The sequence below is a fragment of the Bos grunniens genome, chromosome 15 (genome assembly GCF_055505025.1).
Source record: "Bos grunniens cultivar Pamir isolate PY7600 chromosome 15, Bosgru_T2T1.0, whole genome shotgun sequence".
NCBI lineage: Eukaryota > Metazoa > Chordata > Mammalia > Artiodactyla > Bovidae > Bos > Bos grunniens.
This window is the reverse complement of record NC_141179.1, coordinates 30,280,321-30,299,611: the sequence shown is the minus strand read 5'-3', so window position 1 is coordinate 30,299,611 and position 19,291 is coordinate 30,280,321. Positions and strand designations below refer to the sequence as shown.

The 19,291-nt window shown below is 51.2% G+C and overlaps 1 protein-coding gene across 4 annotated transcripts; it reads right to left on the bottom strand.

Moving 5' to 3' along the window:
- Positions 1–308: 308 nt before the first annotated feature.
- NLRX1 (NLR family member X1) lies at positions 309–18,507 on the bottom strand. Of its 4 annotated transcripts, XR_015141967.1 has the most exons (11): positions 18,455–18,507; positions 16,506–16,633; positions 15,878–15,947; positions 15,313–15,401; positions 14,150–14,769; positions 12,958–13,773; positions 12,052–12,151; positions 3,093–3,688; positions 2,766–2,852; positions 1,725–1,976; positions 309–1,396 (listed from the first exon to the last, which is right to left on the bottom strand). XR_015141967.1 is itself a non-coding variant. In XM_086339640.1 (10 exons), exons 2-10 carry the CDS (start codon positions 16,573–16,575, stop codon positions 1,075–1,077), a joined length of 2,922 nt encoding a protein of 973 aa, XP_086195766.1. In that variant the 5' UTR covers positions 16,576–16,633; positions 18,449–18,507; the 3' UTR covers positions 309–1,074. The 4 variants fall into 4 exon arrangements, 2 of the variants coding, with proteins under 2 accessions (XP_086195766.1, XP_086195764.1); XR_015141966.1 differs by lacking the exon at positions 12,052–12,151 and having other exon boundaries at positions 3,013–3,688; XM_086339640.1 differs by lacking the exon at positions 12,052–12,151 and having other exon boundaries at positions 18,449–18,507.
- Between the last annotated feature and the right edge of the window lie 784 nt (positions 18,508–19,291).

Genomic DNA, 19,291 nt, shown 5'->3' with positions numbered 1-19,291 from the left:
AACTTTCTCAGGAGGCTCTGCTGCTGTCCCAGGTCCCCCTCTGCGCAGAGAAAGGTCACTATAATTGCTGGTCACTGTAATTCCAAGGCTGGGATAAGTGTATGGCATGGGTGACAGAAGCCCTATGGCTCCACAAGGCCACCCACCCACCCCAAAATTTAGTTCATGTACCACCCCCTCCCCAGCCCTTGCAGCTTCTGAACTTAGTGCCCAAGAAACATCCGCAACAGAAAGTGGCCAGTGGTTTAACCAGAACGACTAAGAACAGTACCCTTTCTTGAAAGCAAAAGGCAAAATAGAGGCCACAGTAGTTGGAAGACACAACTCTTTAATAGCAAGTCAGTCTCCATGTCCCTAGGGGCCACCGAGCTTGGGTACCATTGGTGAAAGGGAGATGACGGTGAGAAGACAGCACCAGTGAGAGAGGAAAGTGGCTGCTGGCAACCTGGGTGTCCCCAGAAAACATAAAGGCAAGACATGGAAACCCTCCAATACATCTGGACAGCAATGCCCCTAGCAAGTCCGACATGAGAAGAGTGCCCCCTGGTGGCACAATCAGAGAAGCAGCACAATCAGGTGCTGCTACAGGACAGGTGTATTCCCTGAATAGCTCAGCGGTAAAGAATCTGCCTGCAATGCAGGAGACACAGGAGACATGGGTCCAATCCCTGGGTTGGGAAGATCCCCTGGAGGAGGGCATGGCAACCGACTCCAGTATTCTTGCCTGGAGAATCCCATGGACAGAGGAGCCTGGTGGGCTACAGCCCAAAGGGTCGCAAAGAGTCAGACACAACTGAAGTGACTTAGCATGCACGTACACACGCTAAGGGACAATACGGCCACCAAATGCCACATCTTTCAGCCCTTCTAGCTGAAGGGAGGTGAGGCATGTTCCACGATCCTGGAAACTCCAGACTTGGAACACTGGTCGGACATGCCCTAGGAGAGCAACTGGCACACCTGTGTGCACATCATCCATCCCCGGAAGGGATCTTTCTAGAAGTAGTAGTGGAAGCTAGAGGGTCACAGACAGAAAGGACCTGGGGCCAGGGGACACACACTGCTGCCACAGTCTCAGCTTCCAGGGCCGCCCAGCTGCTCCAGGAGGGCCCTGACCTCGCCCTCCACCCGCAGCAGCTGGGCCTTACGCCAGGGATTAAGGGTGGCTCCCCGGTTGTCTTCTAGATCCCTCAGCAGCAGCTCCAGGTGGCGCCGGACCCGGCCCCGATCCCAGCTGTTGAGGTTCCGTTGGACTTCACCCAGGATCACCGACCAGTACTCAGACACTGCTGTCCCCTCCGTCAGCGACACCACGACCCGGGCACCGCCCTCTGCAGCGCTCCCCAAGTCCCGCAGGGCCTGGCGGCACTCTGAGCTCAGCTCGTTGAAGTAGAGACTAGCGGGAGAGAGCAGAGTAAATGCCATTCAGCGGGGCTCCGAGAAGGAAGGTGGAGGGCGGGTGGACAGAAAGCGAGGGGTCTCATAACTCATCCCCTCGCTATGGAATGCGATGGGGAAAGTGTCTGCAATATGCCAGAGACGGAGGGCGGTGGCCACTGGGAGGCAGGGATGGCACTAGAATTCAGTGGGACCAGAGTCGATAGGAACCAGGGCCCTAGGACCCTAAGAGAAACAGAGGTGGAGAATCAGGGCAAGGGAAGGGCCCATCACATATGGGGGGGTGGGGTGATGGGACAGGGTTGGGGAGGGGCAGGAAAACTCACTGCAGCAGCTCCAAGGAAGGGTGCTTCCAGGCAGCCTTGGCTAAGGCCAGGGCCGCCGTGTCACCAGCGCCATTGTAGGCCACATTCAGCTCCTGGAGCTGCTGGTTTCGGTCCAGCTGGGTAGCCAGCAGCTCCAGGCCCTCATCCCCAAGGCCGGTGTGCAGTAGAGACAGGTGTTTCAGGGACGTATTTCCTGCCAGCCCCTCCAGCAGCAGGGCCACACCCGCCGCCATCAGCGGGTTGTTGGACAGCCTAGGGCCACAAGCAGTCTAAGGTTATGAGAGCTCCTAGCAGATGCCCTGTGCTGAGCACCGGACTTGGGCCTAAAGGGTGCATCGCCTGGGGCAGAGATCAGCCTGGATGCAGAGAAATGCAGGCCAGGAAATGACAAATAGGGGTAAGCTCACTGCAGGGGAGGAAGAGTGAGATGGAAGCTGGTTTATCCCTCTCTTCCTCCTGCCTTCCATTCTCCTTGTGACACGCCCCTTCCCTCTCCCCTTCCTCCTCCTTTCTTCCTCCTTTTTTCACTCCCTTCCAATCCCCGCTTTGCCCTCTGTTCCCAATTGCCCCTCCTTCTTCCCACCCCATTCATCTCCCCTTACTCCAACCTGAAATCAGGAACCCAGGCGTCTGGGTTGCTAGTCAACCAGTCAACACTTTGGGAGCATCTATATAGAGTGCCCAGCATAAGGGTCATCCTTGTGAGACAACAGGGAAAATCCTGGGAGGCAATCAGTGGTGCTGTTACCAGGCAACTAGCCTGGGTGTTATTCCACTGGCCCCTCCCCAGGCTGATTTTAGCCATGTGAGAGGCTTACTTAATACCTATGACCCGTGGTACGTTCCCCCTGCCTGGCTGCTTGTACTAGACAGGGAGGATGGGGGAGGGGAGGATGGGGGAGAGGAGGGTGGGGGAGTAAGGAGGGTGGGTCAGGGTCTACCCGCCTGCCTTGTTTATTACACCAGGCATGCTGGGAAGCAGAGAGCCTACCCTTGACCATAGCTGGCCAGCAGGATGGAGCACCCTGCACAGGCACTCACCGCAGGGTGGTCACTTGGCACTGGTCATGTAGCAGCAGGTCTCGGAGGTCCCTGCAGGCCTCAGGGCCCAGGCTGTTGAGTTGCAACCTAGAGCAGAAGGTGGCCAGAGGGGAGGTAAGAAATCAAGGAAGGAGTTCGGCCTGGAGCCTGCCCACCCACCAGGACCCTCCCTCATCATGCACCTCTTGTAGTCCACAGCTGCGTCCCCTTCCGTGGCTCTTGTCACCTCCACCCACACCAGACTCACCCTACCCTCTGGTCCTTTCTCGCTCCCTTTGGTCTCCCGAGAACCTTTTCCTCTGCCCATCCAGGAGGGCAGGGCCTCACCCCAGCTTCCGGGCACGCAGGAAGACAGGCATGAGCGTGCGCAACCCAGCAGGATCCAGCTGGCAGGAGGCCAAGTTCACCTCGTCCAGGGCATGCCTTCCGCTGCCCAGGACAGTTGCCACCACCGTGCACTTGAGGGGCGTCATGCGCACGCCTGCCAGGTTGAGCTGGCGCAGAGAGCCAAGCACCTCGGCAGAGAAGCGCTGATTCTGGAACTCATAGTGGAAGAAGAGGTGGTCTAGGAGCTCCGAGGGGGGCAGCACCTGCCGGCCCAGCTTGCCCAGCTTCTTCTTGATGGCCTGGGCGTTCTCCAGGGCATCCAGGGTCTTGATGGGGCAGCCAAGCTGAGCCAGCACTGCCCGGTTGTGGGCAGACAGAAGCCCGCCCATGAACATGGGGAAAAGCTCAAAGACTTCATCGTCTGGAGGCTCATCCGGGTGGCGCCGGGGACCTTCGACGCCCAGGATACTAGCACCCATCTGGTCTAGGACATCGTCGTTGTAGTAGTCCTCCTCTCGGAACATCTCCAGCACCATGGCCTGGGCCACCGCCTCACGGCTCTTACCCACCACGCGCCCAAACACTCGTGGAACCACCTGGAAGGGAAGCAGTGTGGAGGAATGGGGGGTGGTGCAGCCTCCTGCTTGCCTTTCAGCCTTCCTGCCTAAGCCTCACAGTCTCCTTTAAACCGGAGCGTGATTCGTCAGATCACATTACTCGCCCCTCCTGCAGCACCTTCCGTGGCTCCCTGCTGCCCAAGTGAAATAGAAAACTGCATAATTTGGCCCCAACTGGACCTTTCCAGAGTCATCTCTCAGCACTTGTCTCACGTATTCCAGACATAAGGAAATTCTGTTTCCTTAACACCCCTTCTGTTTCCAAGTCCAGGGTTGGTGGAAAAGAATTAGCATATATTATGCATTTAGCTTGAAGAAATTAGCATATACTATTCATCTAGCTTGGTCCCAGGCTAGGTGGTATAAATACATGACCATCTTCAACATCATCACTGTCACCACAGCAGCAATGACTGATGTCACTGCTACTACTTCAGACCCTTCCTGACTTGACCTGATGAAATAAAATTCATATTTTAAGGTAAGACAAGAAAAATTTAAACATAAAATTTTTCTCTGCCCATTTGGGCCTCCTCCCTTCCTTCTGGTATGCACTGTACATCTCCATTCTACACTTAACTAGACTTCCCCAATGGCAAAAATACCTGCCACAAAGATCAGTTTCTTTTTCTGGCATCAGTTATGTGACTCCTTTGAAGATAACATTCCTTTTTCAATCCTCTAAGGGGTTCCTTTTTCAATCCTCTAAGGGGTCAAGGAGTTCCAAAAAATAGCAAGAAGAGATAAGAAAGCCTTCCTCAGCGACCAGTGCAAAGAAATAGAGGAAAACAACAGAATGGGAAAGACGAGAGATCTCTTCAAGAAAATTAGAGATACCAAGGGAACATTTCATGCAAAGATGGGCTCGATAAAGGACAGAAATGGTATGGACCTAACAGAAGCAGAAGATATTAAGAAGAGGTGGCAAGAATACACAGAAGAACAGTACAAAAAAGATCTTCACAACCAAGACAATCACGATGGTGTGATCACTCACCTAGAGCCAGACATCCTGGAATGTGAAGTCAAGTGGGCCTTAGAAAGCATCACTACGAACAAAGCTAGTGGAGGTGATGGAATTCCAGTTGAGCTATTTCAAATCCTGAAAGATGATGCTGTGAAAGTGCTGCACTCAATATGCCAGCGAATTTGGAAGACTCAGCAGTGGCCACAGGACTGGAAAAGGTCAGTTTTCATTCCAATCCCAAAGAAAGGCAATGCCAAAGACTGCTCAAACTATCACACAATTGCACTCATCTCACATGCTAGTAAAGTAATGCTCAAAATTCTCCAAGCCAGGCTTCAGCAATACGTGAACCGTGAACTTCCTGATGTTCAAGCAGGTTTTAGAACAGGCAGAGGAACCAGAGATCAAATTGCCAACATCCGATGGATCATGGAAAAAGCAAGAGAGTTCCAGAAAAACATCTATTTCTGCTTTATTGACTAGGCCAAAGCCTTTGACTGTGTGGATCGCAACAAACTGTGGAAAATTCTGAAAGAGATGGGAATACCAGACCACCTGACCTGCCTCTTGAGAAACCTGTATGCAGGTCAGAAAGCAACAGTTAGAACTGAACATGGAACAACAGACTGGTTCCAAATAGGAAAAGGAGTACGTCAAGGCTGTATATTGTCACCCTGCTTATTTAACTTCTATGCAGAGTACATCATGAGAAACGCTGGGCTGGCAGAAGCACAAGCTGGAATCAAGACTGCCAGGAGAAATATCAATAACCTCAGATACGCAGATGACACCACCCTTATGGCAGAAAGTGAAGAGGAACTCAAAAGCCTCTTGAAGAAAGTGAAAGTGGAGAGTGAAAAAGTTGGCTTAAAGCTCAACATTCAGAAAACGAAGATCATGGCATACGGTCCCATCACTTCACGGGAAATAGATGGGGAAACAGTGGAAACAGTGTCAGACTTTATTATTCTGGGCTCCAAAATCACTGCAGATGGTGACTGCAGCCATGAAATTAAAAGACGCTTACTCCTTGGAAGGAAAGTTATAACCAACCTAGATAGCATATTCAAAAGCAGAGACATCACTTTGCCAACAAAGGTCCGTCTAGTCAAGGCTATGGTTTTTCCTGTGGTCATGTATGGATGTGAGAGTTGGACTGTGAAGAAGGCTGAGCGTCGAAGAATTGATGCTTTTGAACTGTGGTGTTGGAGAAGACTCTTGAGAGTCCCTTGGACTGCAAGGAGATCCCACCAGTCCATTCTGAAGGAGATCAGCCCTGGGATTTCTTTGGAAGAAATGATGCTAAAGCTGAAACTCCAGTAGTTTGGCCACCTCACGCGAACAGTTGACTCACTGGAAAAGACTGTGATGCTGGGAGGGATTGGGGGCAGGAGGAGAAGGGGACGACAGAGGATGAGATGGCTGGATGGCATCACTGACTGGATGGACGTTGAGTCTGAGTGAACTCCGGGAGTTGGTGATGGACAGGGAGGCCTGGCGTGCTGCGATTCATGGGGTCGCAAAGAGTCGGACACGACTGAGTGACTGAACTGAACTAAACTGAAGGGGTCATGATGATCTACCCCTCACACTGTATATGCAAACATCTTAGGTGAACTTTATGTAAAATGCCAATATATCATTTTCCTTAAACATAGCGATTGATGCAAAACAAGATTTCTCAGATGACCTGGGAGGATACTGGGCCTCACCTCATGGGAGATCTTAGCTTCAGTACTTACTTATGATCTTATCAGTGCTATTAGGTCTATTACTTGTTCAGTTGAGTTCAGTTCAGTCGCTCAGTCGTGTCGGACTCTTTGCTACCCCATGAATCGCAACACGCCAGGCCTCCCTGTCCATCACCAACTCCCAGAGTCCACTCAAACTCATGTCCATCGAGTCAGTGATGCCATCCAGCCATCTCATCCTCTGTCGTCCCCTTCTTCTCCTGCCCCCAATCCCTCCCAGCATCAGGGTCTTTTCCAATGAGTCAACTCTTCGCATGAGATGGCCAAAGTATTAAGAGTTTCAGCCTCAGCATCAGTCCTTCCAATGAACACCCAGGACTGATCTCCTTTAGGATGGACTGGTTGGATCTCCTTGCAGTCCAAGGGACTCGAAAGAGTCTTATCCAGTCTTATCACAGTTCAAAAGCATCAATTCTTCGGTGCTCAGCTTTCTTCACAGTCCAACTCTCACATCCATACATGACCACTGGAAAAACCATAGCCTTGACTAGACGGACCTTTGTTGGCAAAGTAATGTCTCTGCTTTTGAATATGCTATCTAGGTTGGTTATAACTTTTTTTCCAAGGAGTAAGTGTCTTTTAATTTCATGGCTGCAGTCACCATCTGCAGTGATTTTGGAGCCTTAAAAAATAGTCTGACATTGTTTCCACTGTTTCCCCATCTATTTCCCATGAAGTGATGGGACCAGATGCCATGATCTTCGTTTTCTGAATGTTGAGTTTTAAGCCAACTTTTTCACTCTCCACTTTCACTTTCATCAAGAGGCTTTTGAGTTCCTCTTCACTTTCTGCCATAAAGGTGGTGTCATCTGCATATCTGAGGTTATTGATATTTCTCCCAGCAATCTTGATTCCAGCTTGTGCTTCTTCCAACCCAGCGTTTCTCATGATGTACTCTGCATAGAAGTTAAATAAGCAGGGTGACAATATACAGCCTTGACGTACTCCTTTTCCTATTTGGAACCAGTCTGTTGTTCCATGTCCAGTTCTAACTGTTACTTCCTGACCTGCATATAGGTTTCTCAAGAGACAGGTCAGGTGGTCTGGTATTCCCATCTTTTTCAGAATTTTCCACAGTTTGTTGTGATCCACACAGTCAAAGGCTTTGGCCTAGTCAATAAAGCAGAAATAGATGTTTTTCTGGAACTCTCTTGCTTTTTCCATGATCCATCGGATGTTGGCAAATTGATCTCTGGTTCCTCTGCCTGTTCTAAAACCTGCTTGAACATCTGAAAGTTCATGGTTCACATATCGCTGAAGACTGGTTTGGAGAATTTTGAGCATTACTTTACTAGAATGTTAGATGAGTGCAATTGTGTGATAGTTTGAGCCTTCTTTGGGATTGCCTTTCTTGGGATTGGAATGAAAACTGACCTTTTCCAGTCCTGTGGCCACTGCTAAGTTTTCCAAATTTGCTGGCATTTGCCTATTTTATAAGACTTGTTCCCTGAATTACCGTGTGACTGAGCTTCAGATAAAATTAATGATTAGACAACTTGAAAGTGGAAGTTAACCACACAGTCTCGTCTGATTCTTTGCAATCCCATGGACTGCAGCCTGCCCGGCTCCTCTGTCCATGGAATTCTCCAGGCAAGAGTGCTGGAGTGGGTTGCTCTTTCCTTCTTCAGGGGATCTTCCCTACCTGGCCGAGTCTCCTGCATTGCAGTCAGATTCATTACCAACTGAGCCACTAAGGAAGGCAAAGCAACCTGAAATACTGATCAAATATATAGTTCTATAAGATGAATGACTGTAAGTTGTAACCCTAGATATGGGACGAAGCAACAAGAGGAAATCATTTTCTGGATCATAACAGACTAGTAAGACAGGCAGGTCAGAGGATTTTGGCTACTGTTAATAAGGCCTAGTCCAGTAACAGCACACTGAGTGACTCATCAGTGAAATCCTTGCCTGAACCTGGGAATGAGCAGTCCTAGTTCCCTGGAACAAATTGGTCACAAACTGCCTCCAAACCTTGATCAAAATTAAGACTGAAAGGGAAGAGATTGTAAAATAAAGAATGTTGCCCACTACACAGTTCTACAAAATCAAGTCATTAGCCACTGCAGTTGCTGGCCTACAATAACCTTGAAAGGAATTCAGGGCAAAGATCAGGATGAGGCAATTTGTGCTCTGGTTAAACTGACAGTGAAAGTGAAAGAGGAGAGTGAAAATGCTGACTTAAAGCTCAGCCTTCAAAAAATGAAGATAATGGCATACAGCCCCATCACTTCAGGCAAATAGATGGGGAAACAGTGGAAATAGTGACAGAGTTTATTTTCTTGGGCTCCAAAATTACTGCAGATAGTGACTGCAGCCATGAAATCAAAGTTCGCTTGCTGCTTGGAAGAAAAGCTATGACCAACTTAGACAGCGTATTAAAAAGCAGAGACACTCCTTTGCTGACAAAGGTCCGTCTAGTCAAAGCTATGGTTTTTCCAGTAGTCATGTATGGATATGAAAGTTGTACTATAAAGAAAGCTGAGCATGGAAGAATTGATGGTTTTGAACTATGGTGCTGGAGAAGACTCTTGAGAGTCCCTTGGACTGCAAGGAGATCCAACCAGTCCATCCTAAAGGAAATCAGTCCTGAATATTCATTGGAAGGACTGATGCTGAAGCTCCAATACTTTGGCCACCTGATGCGAAGAGCTGACTCATTGGAAAAGACTCTGATGCTGGGAAAGATTGAGGGCAGGAGGAAAAGGGGACGACAGAGGATGAGATGGTTGGATGGCATCAGCTACTCGATGGACATGAGTTTGAGCAAGCTCCAGGAGTTGGTGACGGACAGGGAAGCCTGGTGTACTGCAGTCCATGGGGTCACAAAGAGTCAGACATGACTGAGCAACTTAACTGGACCGAAACTGACAGAACTGGTCCTTAGATATTTTTAGGAGAAATTTTTATGAACCTGGATTCTTGCATCTTTCCATACTTAGGAAAGCACTAAAACCATTAACTAAGATGTCTGTTCCTCATGACTAGATGGGGCTTCCCTGGTGGCTCAGTGGTAAAGAACCCATCTGCCAAGCAGGAGATGTGGGTTCAATCCCTGCGTCAGAAAGATCCCCTGGAGGAGGAAATGGCAACCCCCCACGCTATTCTTGTCTGGAGAATACCATGGACAGAGAAGCCTGGTGGGCTACAGTCCATGAGGTCACGACACAGCTGAGGCAACTAAACACACGTAGACATACACACATACTCCCTTCAGCAAAACAGTATGTGTACTGGTCTCCCTCTTTACCTCTGAAATAGTTCTTAGAACTCTCTGAGAGACTGTCTCCCAAGTTATAATCCTCAGATTGGCTTGAATTAAAATTTCCATTTCTTTCTTGGATATGTTACGGAACCATTGACCGAAGCAGCCTACCTTGACCAGAGCGATGATGACCACTTGCATGAGTTATCTCACAGTAGGAAGCCCCAAAGAGGAACATGGTGCTGCTGCCAAAAACTAACCTGGAAAATCTGGGAGGGGCCAAAAGGAGGGAGGAGATGCCAGCCCCATAATATTGGCCTACTAACCTCCCAGAATCCGCACACTGGAATCCATCTTGGCTAAGAGACACACAAGCCACTTGGAAGGACCCTGAGTCAGACTAAATATGGGCCAAACAAGATGATTGACCAAAGACAACCCAGAAATTAATCTCATCACCGTAACACCTGCGACTGTGAGTCACAGCGCAGAGCAGTTCCGCTTCTCCCCACCCCGTTTCCTACTGCTCTCTGCCTGGACGTCCCTTCCCAATAAAGCCTCTTGCTTTGTCAGTATGTGTCTCCTCAGACACATACTGACAATTCATTTCCAAGAGTTAGACAAGAGGCCCTGGAAAGGGTCCTCCCTCTTGCAACAGATGGACAATTGATTAATTTTTCATTGACAGGCCCCTGCCAACCACAGTGCCTTCATCACAGCCTCTCACTCACTCTGCTCTTGTCCTCTCTGCTTCTCTCTCTCTCTCCTTTCTGTCTTTTTGATACTGCTAAGATTTTTTCTCCTTCAAAGCTATATCCTCTTCCTGGAGTGTTTTCCCCCTGTGCTTCTCCTGGTTAGTCCTGCAGGGATCAGATTAAATGCCCTTCCTACAGAGTGGCTTTCCTTATCCCCTTAAATCAGGTCCCCACCTTACACACGTCCACAGCACCTGGAACTTGGCTTTCCAGGCACTTCACAAGATTTCTAATCATATGGCTAGCTGACATGTTTGTGTTGAGACTGCATGATCAGAAAAGACAAAAACCTGGGGTTCTGTTAGTTTTTTCCTCCGAATCTAACACATTGTCTAGCACACAGCAGGCACTCAAATATCTGTGGGAAAAAAACGAATGTTTGGGAGGTTGGTGACATCAGCTCCCATGTTTGCAATGGTTCTGAGAAGAAAGGACCTCCAGCCAAAGCCACGAGGTTGTTTTGTGGCACCTCTTCTACTGACGTGCTGCAGTCCATGGGGCTGCAGAGAGTCAGACACGACTCTCTGAGCAACTGAACAATAACCTCTAATGCCTGCCTTTTTTTTTCCACTTGTTACAGGCAAGGTTCTCACCATGGAGGGTAGAGTGTCCCTCCCCCAACAATCATCTGGAGACAAGATACGAAAACAGTCACCCTGGGAAGCTGAATCAGTAGGCTCATATAGACACAGATGGGACCCAACCTCTGCTAGGCAACCCTCCCTCCAAGAGGGGCTGGGGGTGTGGTGCCCCCTCAAGTAATTGAGCAGCTTTCTGAATCCCGTCAGGAGACCACAACCTCACTGCAATCCAGATGAAGCAAGTACATCCTCAAAGGGGTGGAGCAGCCCCAGCAATGGCCATTACTTTCCTGCCTGGGTTGATGCTGTAAGAAGGGATGGGCTGCCTGAGCCTGTTTATGTTTAACAGCAAAAAAAAAATTTAAGCTTTTTATTTATTTTTATTATGCTGCACTGGGTCTTACTCTTGGCATGTAAAACCTTAGTTGCATCATGTAGGATCTAGTTCCCTGACTAAGGATCAAACCTGGACCCCCTGAATTGGGAGGGTGGAATCTTAGCCGCTGGACCACCAGGGAAGTCCCTAACAGACAAATAGCACTTACTATGTGCCAGGATCTGCAGATGAGGACATTTAATCCTCATATTGGGCCAATGATACAGATACTTTATTTTTCCAGTTTCGAGTAGGAAATGGCAACCCACTCCATTATTCTTGACTGAAAAATTCTATGGACAGGGGAGCCTGAGCAGGCTACAGTCCATGGGGTTGTAAAGAGTTGGACATGACTGAGTGAATGAACACACACATTATTCCCATTTAACAGATAAGGACCTTGAGACACAGGGAGATTAAGTAACTTGTACAAAGTCACACAGCTAGTTAAGTGGCAGAGCCTGGATTTGAACCCAGGTAGCTGTGTTATTGGAGAAGGAAATGGCAACCCACTCCAGTGTTCTTGCCTGGAGAATCCCAGGGACGGGGAAGCCTGGTGGGCTGCCGTCTATGGGGTCGCACAGAGTCGGACACGACTGAAGCGATTTAGCAGCAGCAGCAGCAGCTGTGTTATAAAATCCCTATTCTTAACCCTGACGTTTTGCTGCCTATAAAAAGGAAAACTTGTTAAAATTTTGTCCACTTACCAAGGCCCTGCTTCCTCAAGATAGGTAACTGAAACATTTCTACAGAGGACTGGGGTTACCAGCAAAGCACCACAGCTTCACAGAAATATCCAAAGTACATCTGTAAAATTTAGCAGAAAAAGCACAGGATTCGGAACTATAAAACCTGCACTCAGATCCAAGTTATTCTACTTACTGAATGACCTTGGTCAAGTTACTTAGCCTCTGCGAGCCCCAGTTTCCTCATCTATAAAAAGGATTATAATAGTGTTTCATTTACAAGGCATCCGGCAGACATCAGCTGAGAGTGGATATTTCTTCCCATCAAAAACTTAGTGCATCTGCACTGCTCACAGCACAGTCCTCGGGCCTGTAATTTGGTTTCTGGAGCGGACCTGCACCCTGGACGGACTGTCCTAAATCAATTACCAATGCCATTTTTCCTCCTGGTATAAATGAATAAAATGGCATCTGCTTTATAAACCTGTCTCTGGTGATTAAGTTAGGATGAGACATCACTCCCAGAGTCTAATCGCCTCTGAGGAATAGATACAATTGGGTTTCTGGACCTGCAAAGGACAACCCTAAACCTAACCCTAACCCTGGACTGTAGTGACCCCTGCCGCCCAGCAACGAAGACTAGGAAAGATATTAAACCACCCCCCAAAACCTATCATCAGAATTACGGGATTGTTATTAATAAAGTCCTTGCACCCTCAGATCCCCCTCCAAGCATTCCCCAGCCTATGGCTTCTCTTTCCCTCTTCCTTATACCCCAATCCCATTAAAAGCCAGACTGCCCAGATCTGAAACAGAGCCAAGAAGGAGATTCACAGTTATGCAGGGAAAACAGGTTCCTTCTGGGAGAGGAGCAGGGGGTGAACAGGGAGGATGGGGACTGGCAGCCAGGGGTCCTGGGGCTGTTACCTTGAGCAGGTTGAAGAGCAGTGGCAGGGCCCGCAAGGGCAGCAGCTTGGCCACGATGCCCAGGACCAGGCTGACATCCTCCCCGACACGGCCCACGAGCTCGGCCACTTCCTTGCCCACCCTCTGCAGAGTTGTCTTCCTCAAACCCAGCACGATGTAGAGGGCAGCCAGGTATTCCTGCATGGCAGGCACAGTGAACACAAAGGTACCCGTGTGTCCTGGCTCCACGCATGGGGCCAGAAAAAACCGCAGGGCGTCTCGGCGGAAAACATGCAGCAGCTGAAACTCCTCTTCTGTCTGGACGCCGGCTTCCAGGCAGCCACGCACGTCCTCTTCGGAGAAGTATGTCTTGCGGGAGGACACACCCTCGTAGGCCAGCTTGCCCATGGTTCGGGCCGCATAGGCCATCAGGGACAACTTAGAGGGGTCAGTGCTGTCCAGCATCTCCCCACTGAAGTTAAGACGCAGGAAGCTGGTGTAGATGCTCGTGAGGGTCTGGCCGGCCGGCGTGGGGGCATGCAGGAAGTGCAGGGTGGCACAGACGAGCCAGCAGTAGGAGGGCAGGAAGCAGGCAGCGGCGATCTGATGGTGCCCCTCCAGATTCCGGGTCAGCATCTGCACCAGGTGGTCACGCTGAGCCGGCGTGACCGATACCCCCCCAGCTCCGGGCCCGCAGTCTGGCTGGTTGAGGCGGAGCTGGAAGTAGAGCTTCTGGAGGTTTGTATCGGAGAAGCCACAGATCTCTCCATAGCGGCCTACGTACTTGCTGGGGATGCGGCCGATGGCAGAGGGCCGGGTGGTCACCAGAATGCTGGCCTGGGAAGGGCATGGTGGAGGGTTAAGAAAGACCCTGGTGTCCTCATTGCCTCACTTGCCAGGGAAGAGTCCAAGAGTGAAGATGATGATGACCTCAGTAATAATAACTCAGACTTATGTGGACCCACTATGATCCAGGGCACCGTGCTAAGCCCTTCATATGCAGCATCTCATTTGATCAACGCAACTCAAGGACAGAAGGAAGTGGAAGCCTGGAGAAGCTACTGACCAGCTCAGTCCCACAGCTTGGAAGCAGAGGGGCAGAATTTGAACTAACCCAGAGCCTACGCTCCTATGTATTAAATATGTGGACCCAGAACGCAAAAATCCTTAGGGGGCAAGTTAGGGACAGCAAATCGGGGCAGGGCACACTCACCTCAGGCAACATGTATTTGCGCAGCAGGTTGATGATGATGGCAGCTGGCGCCTCTGGCTTCTCGGGGTCACTGCAAAGCCCTGTGCTGGCCAAGGAGAAATTGAGGTTGAGATGCTCCAAGCCGTGGAGCACAAAGAGCAGGCGGGAACCGGCAGCGGCCATCAGAGGCAGAATCTCCTTCAGGGGAGTGTAGCGCTGGGCTACAAGTTGGCACAAGGAGGCGGGAGCAGGGCCCAGGGATGACAGGTCCTCACAGGAGAAGGGAATGAGCAGCTCGAAGGCTGGCAGCCGCCCATAACACCAGTCCAAGACCATCTTGCGCACCAGCGTGCTCTTGCCTGTGCCCACGGTCCCATAAAGCACCACCGTCTGCACCCGGCGCCCACAGGCATCTGGGTCAAAGAGCTGAGACAGGGCTAGCGGGGGGAGCCCAGCAGAGGGTGGCTGATGCTCCAGGGCCAGTTCAGCCAGTGGGCGCAGCAGCTCATCAGGGGTGCTCTCACGGATCACAGGGTCGACATGGACTGTGTCTAGTGCAAAGGTCGGGCCAAACTGGCGCTCTTCCCTGGGCAGCCGACTGAACCACTCGGCCAGGTTGTGGCGGTGCCGCTGGAGAGCTTCTGAATGGGAAGGCAAGAGGAGAGAGGGAGGTCAGGGAGAGGGGCGGGGAAACGCGAGAGCTTAGGGAGACCTTAGAGCTAGGGTCAAGCTGCCGAGTCAAGACACGACATTGGGAGATGCTGGGGTCCAAAATGGTGCTGGACACACAGGACTCCCTCAGAATGTCCAGGAAGTTCAGACCCCTGTGACAGGAAGTAGGGAGCCATGGGATGAGTGATGGTGAGTCTGGGCTGACTGGTTGCATGATTATCTGTGCATGATCTTCCCTGACAGCTAGAGGCAGTGTGTTGAAGGGAGGGATGATATGTCCCTCCCAGTGCTTTGTACATCGTAAGTGTGCACTGCACGAGTGTCGCAAGAAGGGGTACACAGATAGACAGATAATGAGGCCAGGGAGAGTGGGTCCACGGATGGCCGATGGTAATGGGTGCTCTATACCACCTTCCTGCTTGCTTCTCTCCCCACCATCCCCGACCAAATCACACCCCCTGGGATCCCAGCATCCCCTCTCCTCAGGCTGACTGAGAAGCCAGTCCCTTTACCAGATGCAGCAATGCCCCGGAACAACTGTCCATGCCTCCCGGATGAAGGACCATTGCCCACTGAGCTTCCATTGTGGCGTATAAAGGCCCTGTGAGCAAAGAGAGGGGGTGAGCTGGGGCTTGGCTGTTGGGCTCAGGCTCCACAGAGGCTCAGAGTCCAGTCCTGCCTCAGCTGATAGACTTCTGGCTTCCTGAGATCCAGCCCTGACCCTGGACATCCAAGTCCAGAGCCTCGTCTGATTCTCTCACACCCTTCCCAGGGCCTGAGGTCTCGCCCCTAGCCCTCCAGCTCCCCGCTGCTCCCTGCCTGCCGGGAACTTAGGCTGGCCCCTACTGGATTCCGCCCACCTTCCACCAGTTCTTCCTCTGGCTGACCACTGTGACTTGCACCATGGATGATATAAGCCAACTTCCTCTTTAGGTCTGGTAGCTGACTCTCTACGCTCTCTACCCACCGGGAGACCAACCTCTCCCCAGGGCATCAAGCTCTCTGCAAGTCCTGACCCTTCCCAGGCTACTCTGCTGTGTCCCGATGTGTCCTAAAAGTATGACACCAAGGCCTCACCTCGGGGACCCAAGAGGGCGCTCCCCTTTAAGGGGCCAACTCCAGTGAATCAGGAAGGGGATACGTTCATCTACAGAGAGAAAGAAGAAGGAAGAAATAGCATCAAGAACTCACCCACATTAGCTCAACAATACACAAACCCCCATATCTACGTCAACCCCCCTCATCATTTGCTCTCATAGCATCACGAACTGCCCCTTTGCAGCAGTTATTATATTTCATTATGTAATTATTTCATTAACATTCATTCACACACCCATTCTTCCATGAGAGCGGGGATTACATCTGTTTTGTTCATAATTATCTACTTAGAACTAAGCACAGGGTCTGTCTAGCACACAGCAGGCACTCAATAAATATCTGTTGAATGCAAAATTAAATCAGACCAGTGTTCCTGGGCTTATGTAGCTACAGGGACCCTCAAAGATCTTTTAGTTCGACTCCCTTAGTTTAGGATGGGAGAAAGGAAGCTGGGGAGGTGCAGTGACTTGTTCAAGGTCAACAGCTAAAGAATCACAGAGCTGGGACTAGCACACCTGGTGTGTGGATCCCTGCTCTACTGGGGGTGCCGTCTGGACTCTGAAGATGAAGGGAGAGTTGGAAACAGAAACCCCTGCTTCCTGCTCACCTGCTGGCTGGAGTATTCTTCTCAGACCAGGGCTCCAAGAGGCCCTGGGCAAATGGCAGCCCCACCTCATGGCAGGAGAAAAGATTAGAGCCTGCAGGACTGAGCACACTGCCTTCTAGCCTGTTCCCCTGTAGGAAAAATGGTATGAATGGACCCCACACACCCCAACTTTCCCACCCCACCTCCCCGAGCAGGCCAAAGGGTGGCCTTCCTCCTCAAGAGAACATTAGCTTTTACTTAAGTGTCAGTGTCACCAAAGCCCCGGCCTGGCCTTCAGACCTCCCTCCTCCACATCCCCCACCTGAGTGATCCCATTTTATCTCCTACCATCCACTGCCTCTACCCTATGGCTTCATGATCGCCTTTCTCCTGAGTTCCAGCCTAATGAACTATTTAGCTGTCCTTTAAAAAAAAAAAATTATTTATTTTGGCTGTACAGCAAAGCATGTGGGATCTTAGTTCCTTGACTAGGGATGAAACCTGTACCCGCTGCAATGCAAGCGCAGAGTCTTAACCACTGGACTACCAGGGAAGTCCCCCTTGTTGCCCTTTTCTTCTTTTGCTTGGCTTCCAGCAAACTCATAGGAGTTCTGTGTTCATGTTCAGAAGCTTTTCCGAGCCAACAATTCCCAGTAAAGAATCATCCACCCTCCTCTCAAGTTTTTCTGTAGCTCTCAGGTCCTTTTAGCTCAGTTTTAATAGTTTGACCATTTTATCTTCTCTGTGACTTTTATCTAACCTGCTTTTCAGGCTGACATAAATAATAGATAAATGAACAAAGGACTTGCTACTTTGTGTCTCCATATGGACATCCTGCCTGTGCTTCAAGATGCATGCTTGCAGAACTGAACTCAGCAGCCCTCCTCCCTGTTCAGTTACTTTACCGCACATCTTCCCAATCACATGATTTCTTCTTGAAATCTGACCCCTTTGTCTTCAAATTCTTCCCTCCTCTTTTATCCACTGGAATCAGCCCGCTGGCCAGTTCCTCCTCCCCATTCTTTGCCAGCCTGTTCCTGTTGCAACATCCCTCCCACCCCTGTGGTAACTCAGACCCTCCCCAGACTTCCGGGGACCCCTCTTCTCTTTACCTTCTCTCTGCCTTCAGTGCCATTCCATTCCCATCCCTCATCCCAGCCACTAATCGCCTCCCTAAAATCCTAGGTTGTATGGAGTCCAAATACCTGACCCACAACTGCTATTTTTCTGATAATGCCCCTGACCGGTGCCTTATCCACCAGGCTTTCCGAATCTTGCTTGCACTTTACTTTGTTCATACTCTTCCATCAGCTTGGAATGACCTTTCTCTCCTGCCAGAATCCTACCCAAGCTTTTAAAAACTGCTTAAAGTCCCTCTCTCCTGGGCAGTCTTTCCCCATCCCTGAGCTCCCTTAAATGAAGCACACAGCTACTTGGCAGCCGGTCTCCACTGGGATGTGGCTCCTTAAGGGCAGGACACACTTAGGGAGAAGTGGGTGCACTGGGCCCTCTTGCCAGCAGGGCCATCCTGTGGAGGTGCAGGCTGGGGCTCAGACCTGGAGTCCCGGTTGCAGAAGGGTTAAGAGGCGGCCCTGGCAAGCTAGAAAAGCTTGGGGAAACTAGCTCAGTGGGAAAAAATCAGACGCAGGGCCTCTGATTCAAGATGGGACTCGTGGTGGGGGCGGCGGTGGGGAGGGTAACTTTCGGAGGATCACCCCTGGTCTCCAGAGCAGTGAGAAAAGAAGAGGGCACCGCAGGAAGGGTACCAGGTCTGTGCTCGCACAAATCCAGAGCTCCTCCTCTTAATCGGGGACCCCAGCTTTCCCTGTTTAAGTTGGTTTCAGACCCAAGGGGAGAGCCCGCCACAACGGCCACCATTCAGCGCACCGCTGCGTCCTACGCAACCCCGGCAGCCGGCTCCTTGCGGCTCCAGCCCAGCCCCACCCCGCCCCCGCTGCTTAGACCTTTACCCGCCGCGGTCCAGGCCGGGAGCGGTCGTCGCCAGAGTCTCTCGCTTACTCGCAAAGGCCCCGGCGCGGCGCCGCGCTTCCTGCCCGCCCCGCCCGCCTGCGCGGAGCCCTGCCCTTTCTGGCTACGCGCCCGGCAGCGGGCACGCGCGAGAACGCGCCTCGGCGCTCCGGGCCTCCCGGTCCTGGGAGGAGGCAGATAGCGAGAGAGGATGGGGTCCCGGAGAGCAGGCCCGGGGCAGGGACTTCTTCCGCATTCGTCCGGCCATCTCCCCGCGCCTCCCGTGCTACACCCCTCCATCCGGGCGGGCCCTGCCGCTGGAACTGTCTTCTGCAGGTCACCGAGCGACAATCTCATCCCATTAGTCACTGTCTCTCAGGCAGGGCTTGTTGCGACGCCCATTGTACAGATGAAGGCACTGCCGCTCAGAAAGGTGAAATGACTTGCACCGCCGGTTGACCCAACTTGGAAGAGCCAGAACAAGAATCCGGGGCCTGGGTCTTCCTACCTCGGACCCCTGGACCTTCCCGAGGCGCCCTCTCTCCCTCATCCCCAGAACATTCTTCCCTCTGTGCCTCTTCACCGCTTCAGCGTACCTCTTGGCAGAGATCTTGGGATCTTGGGTCTTCCCTCTGTACCTGGCTCTCTTCACCTCTGCCCAGAACCTCTGTGTGTGGCTTCTGGTCACTTGCCTCAAGGAAGACAGAAGAATGGGGCGAGGGAGTGCTCCCACCTCTAACTGCCCTTCTTGTCTGGTACCCAGACATAGCCTAGCCCTGGGGCTTCCTAGTCCTCAAAACCCCCACTCTCGTCCCTGTGCTTCCACACCTGGCATGCTC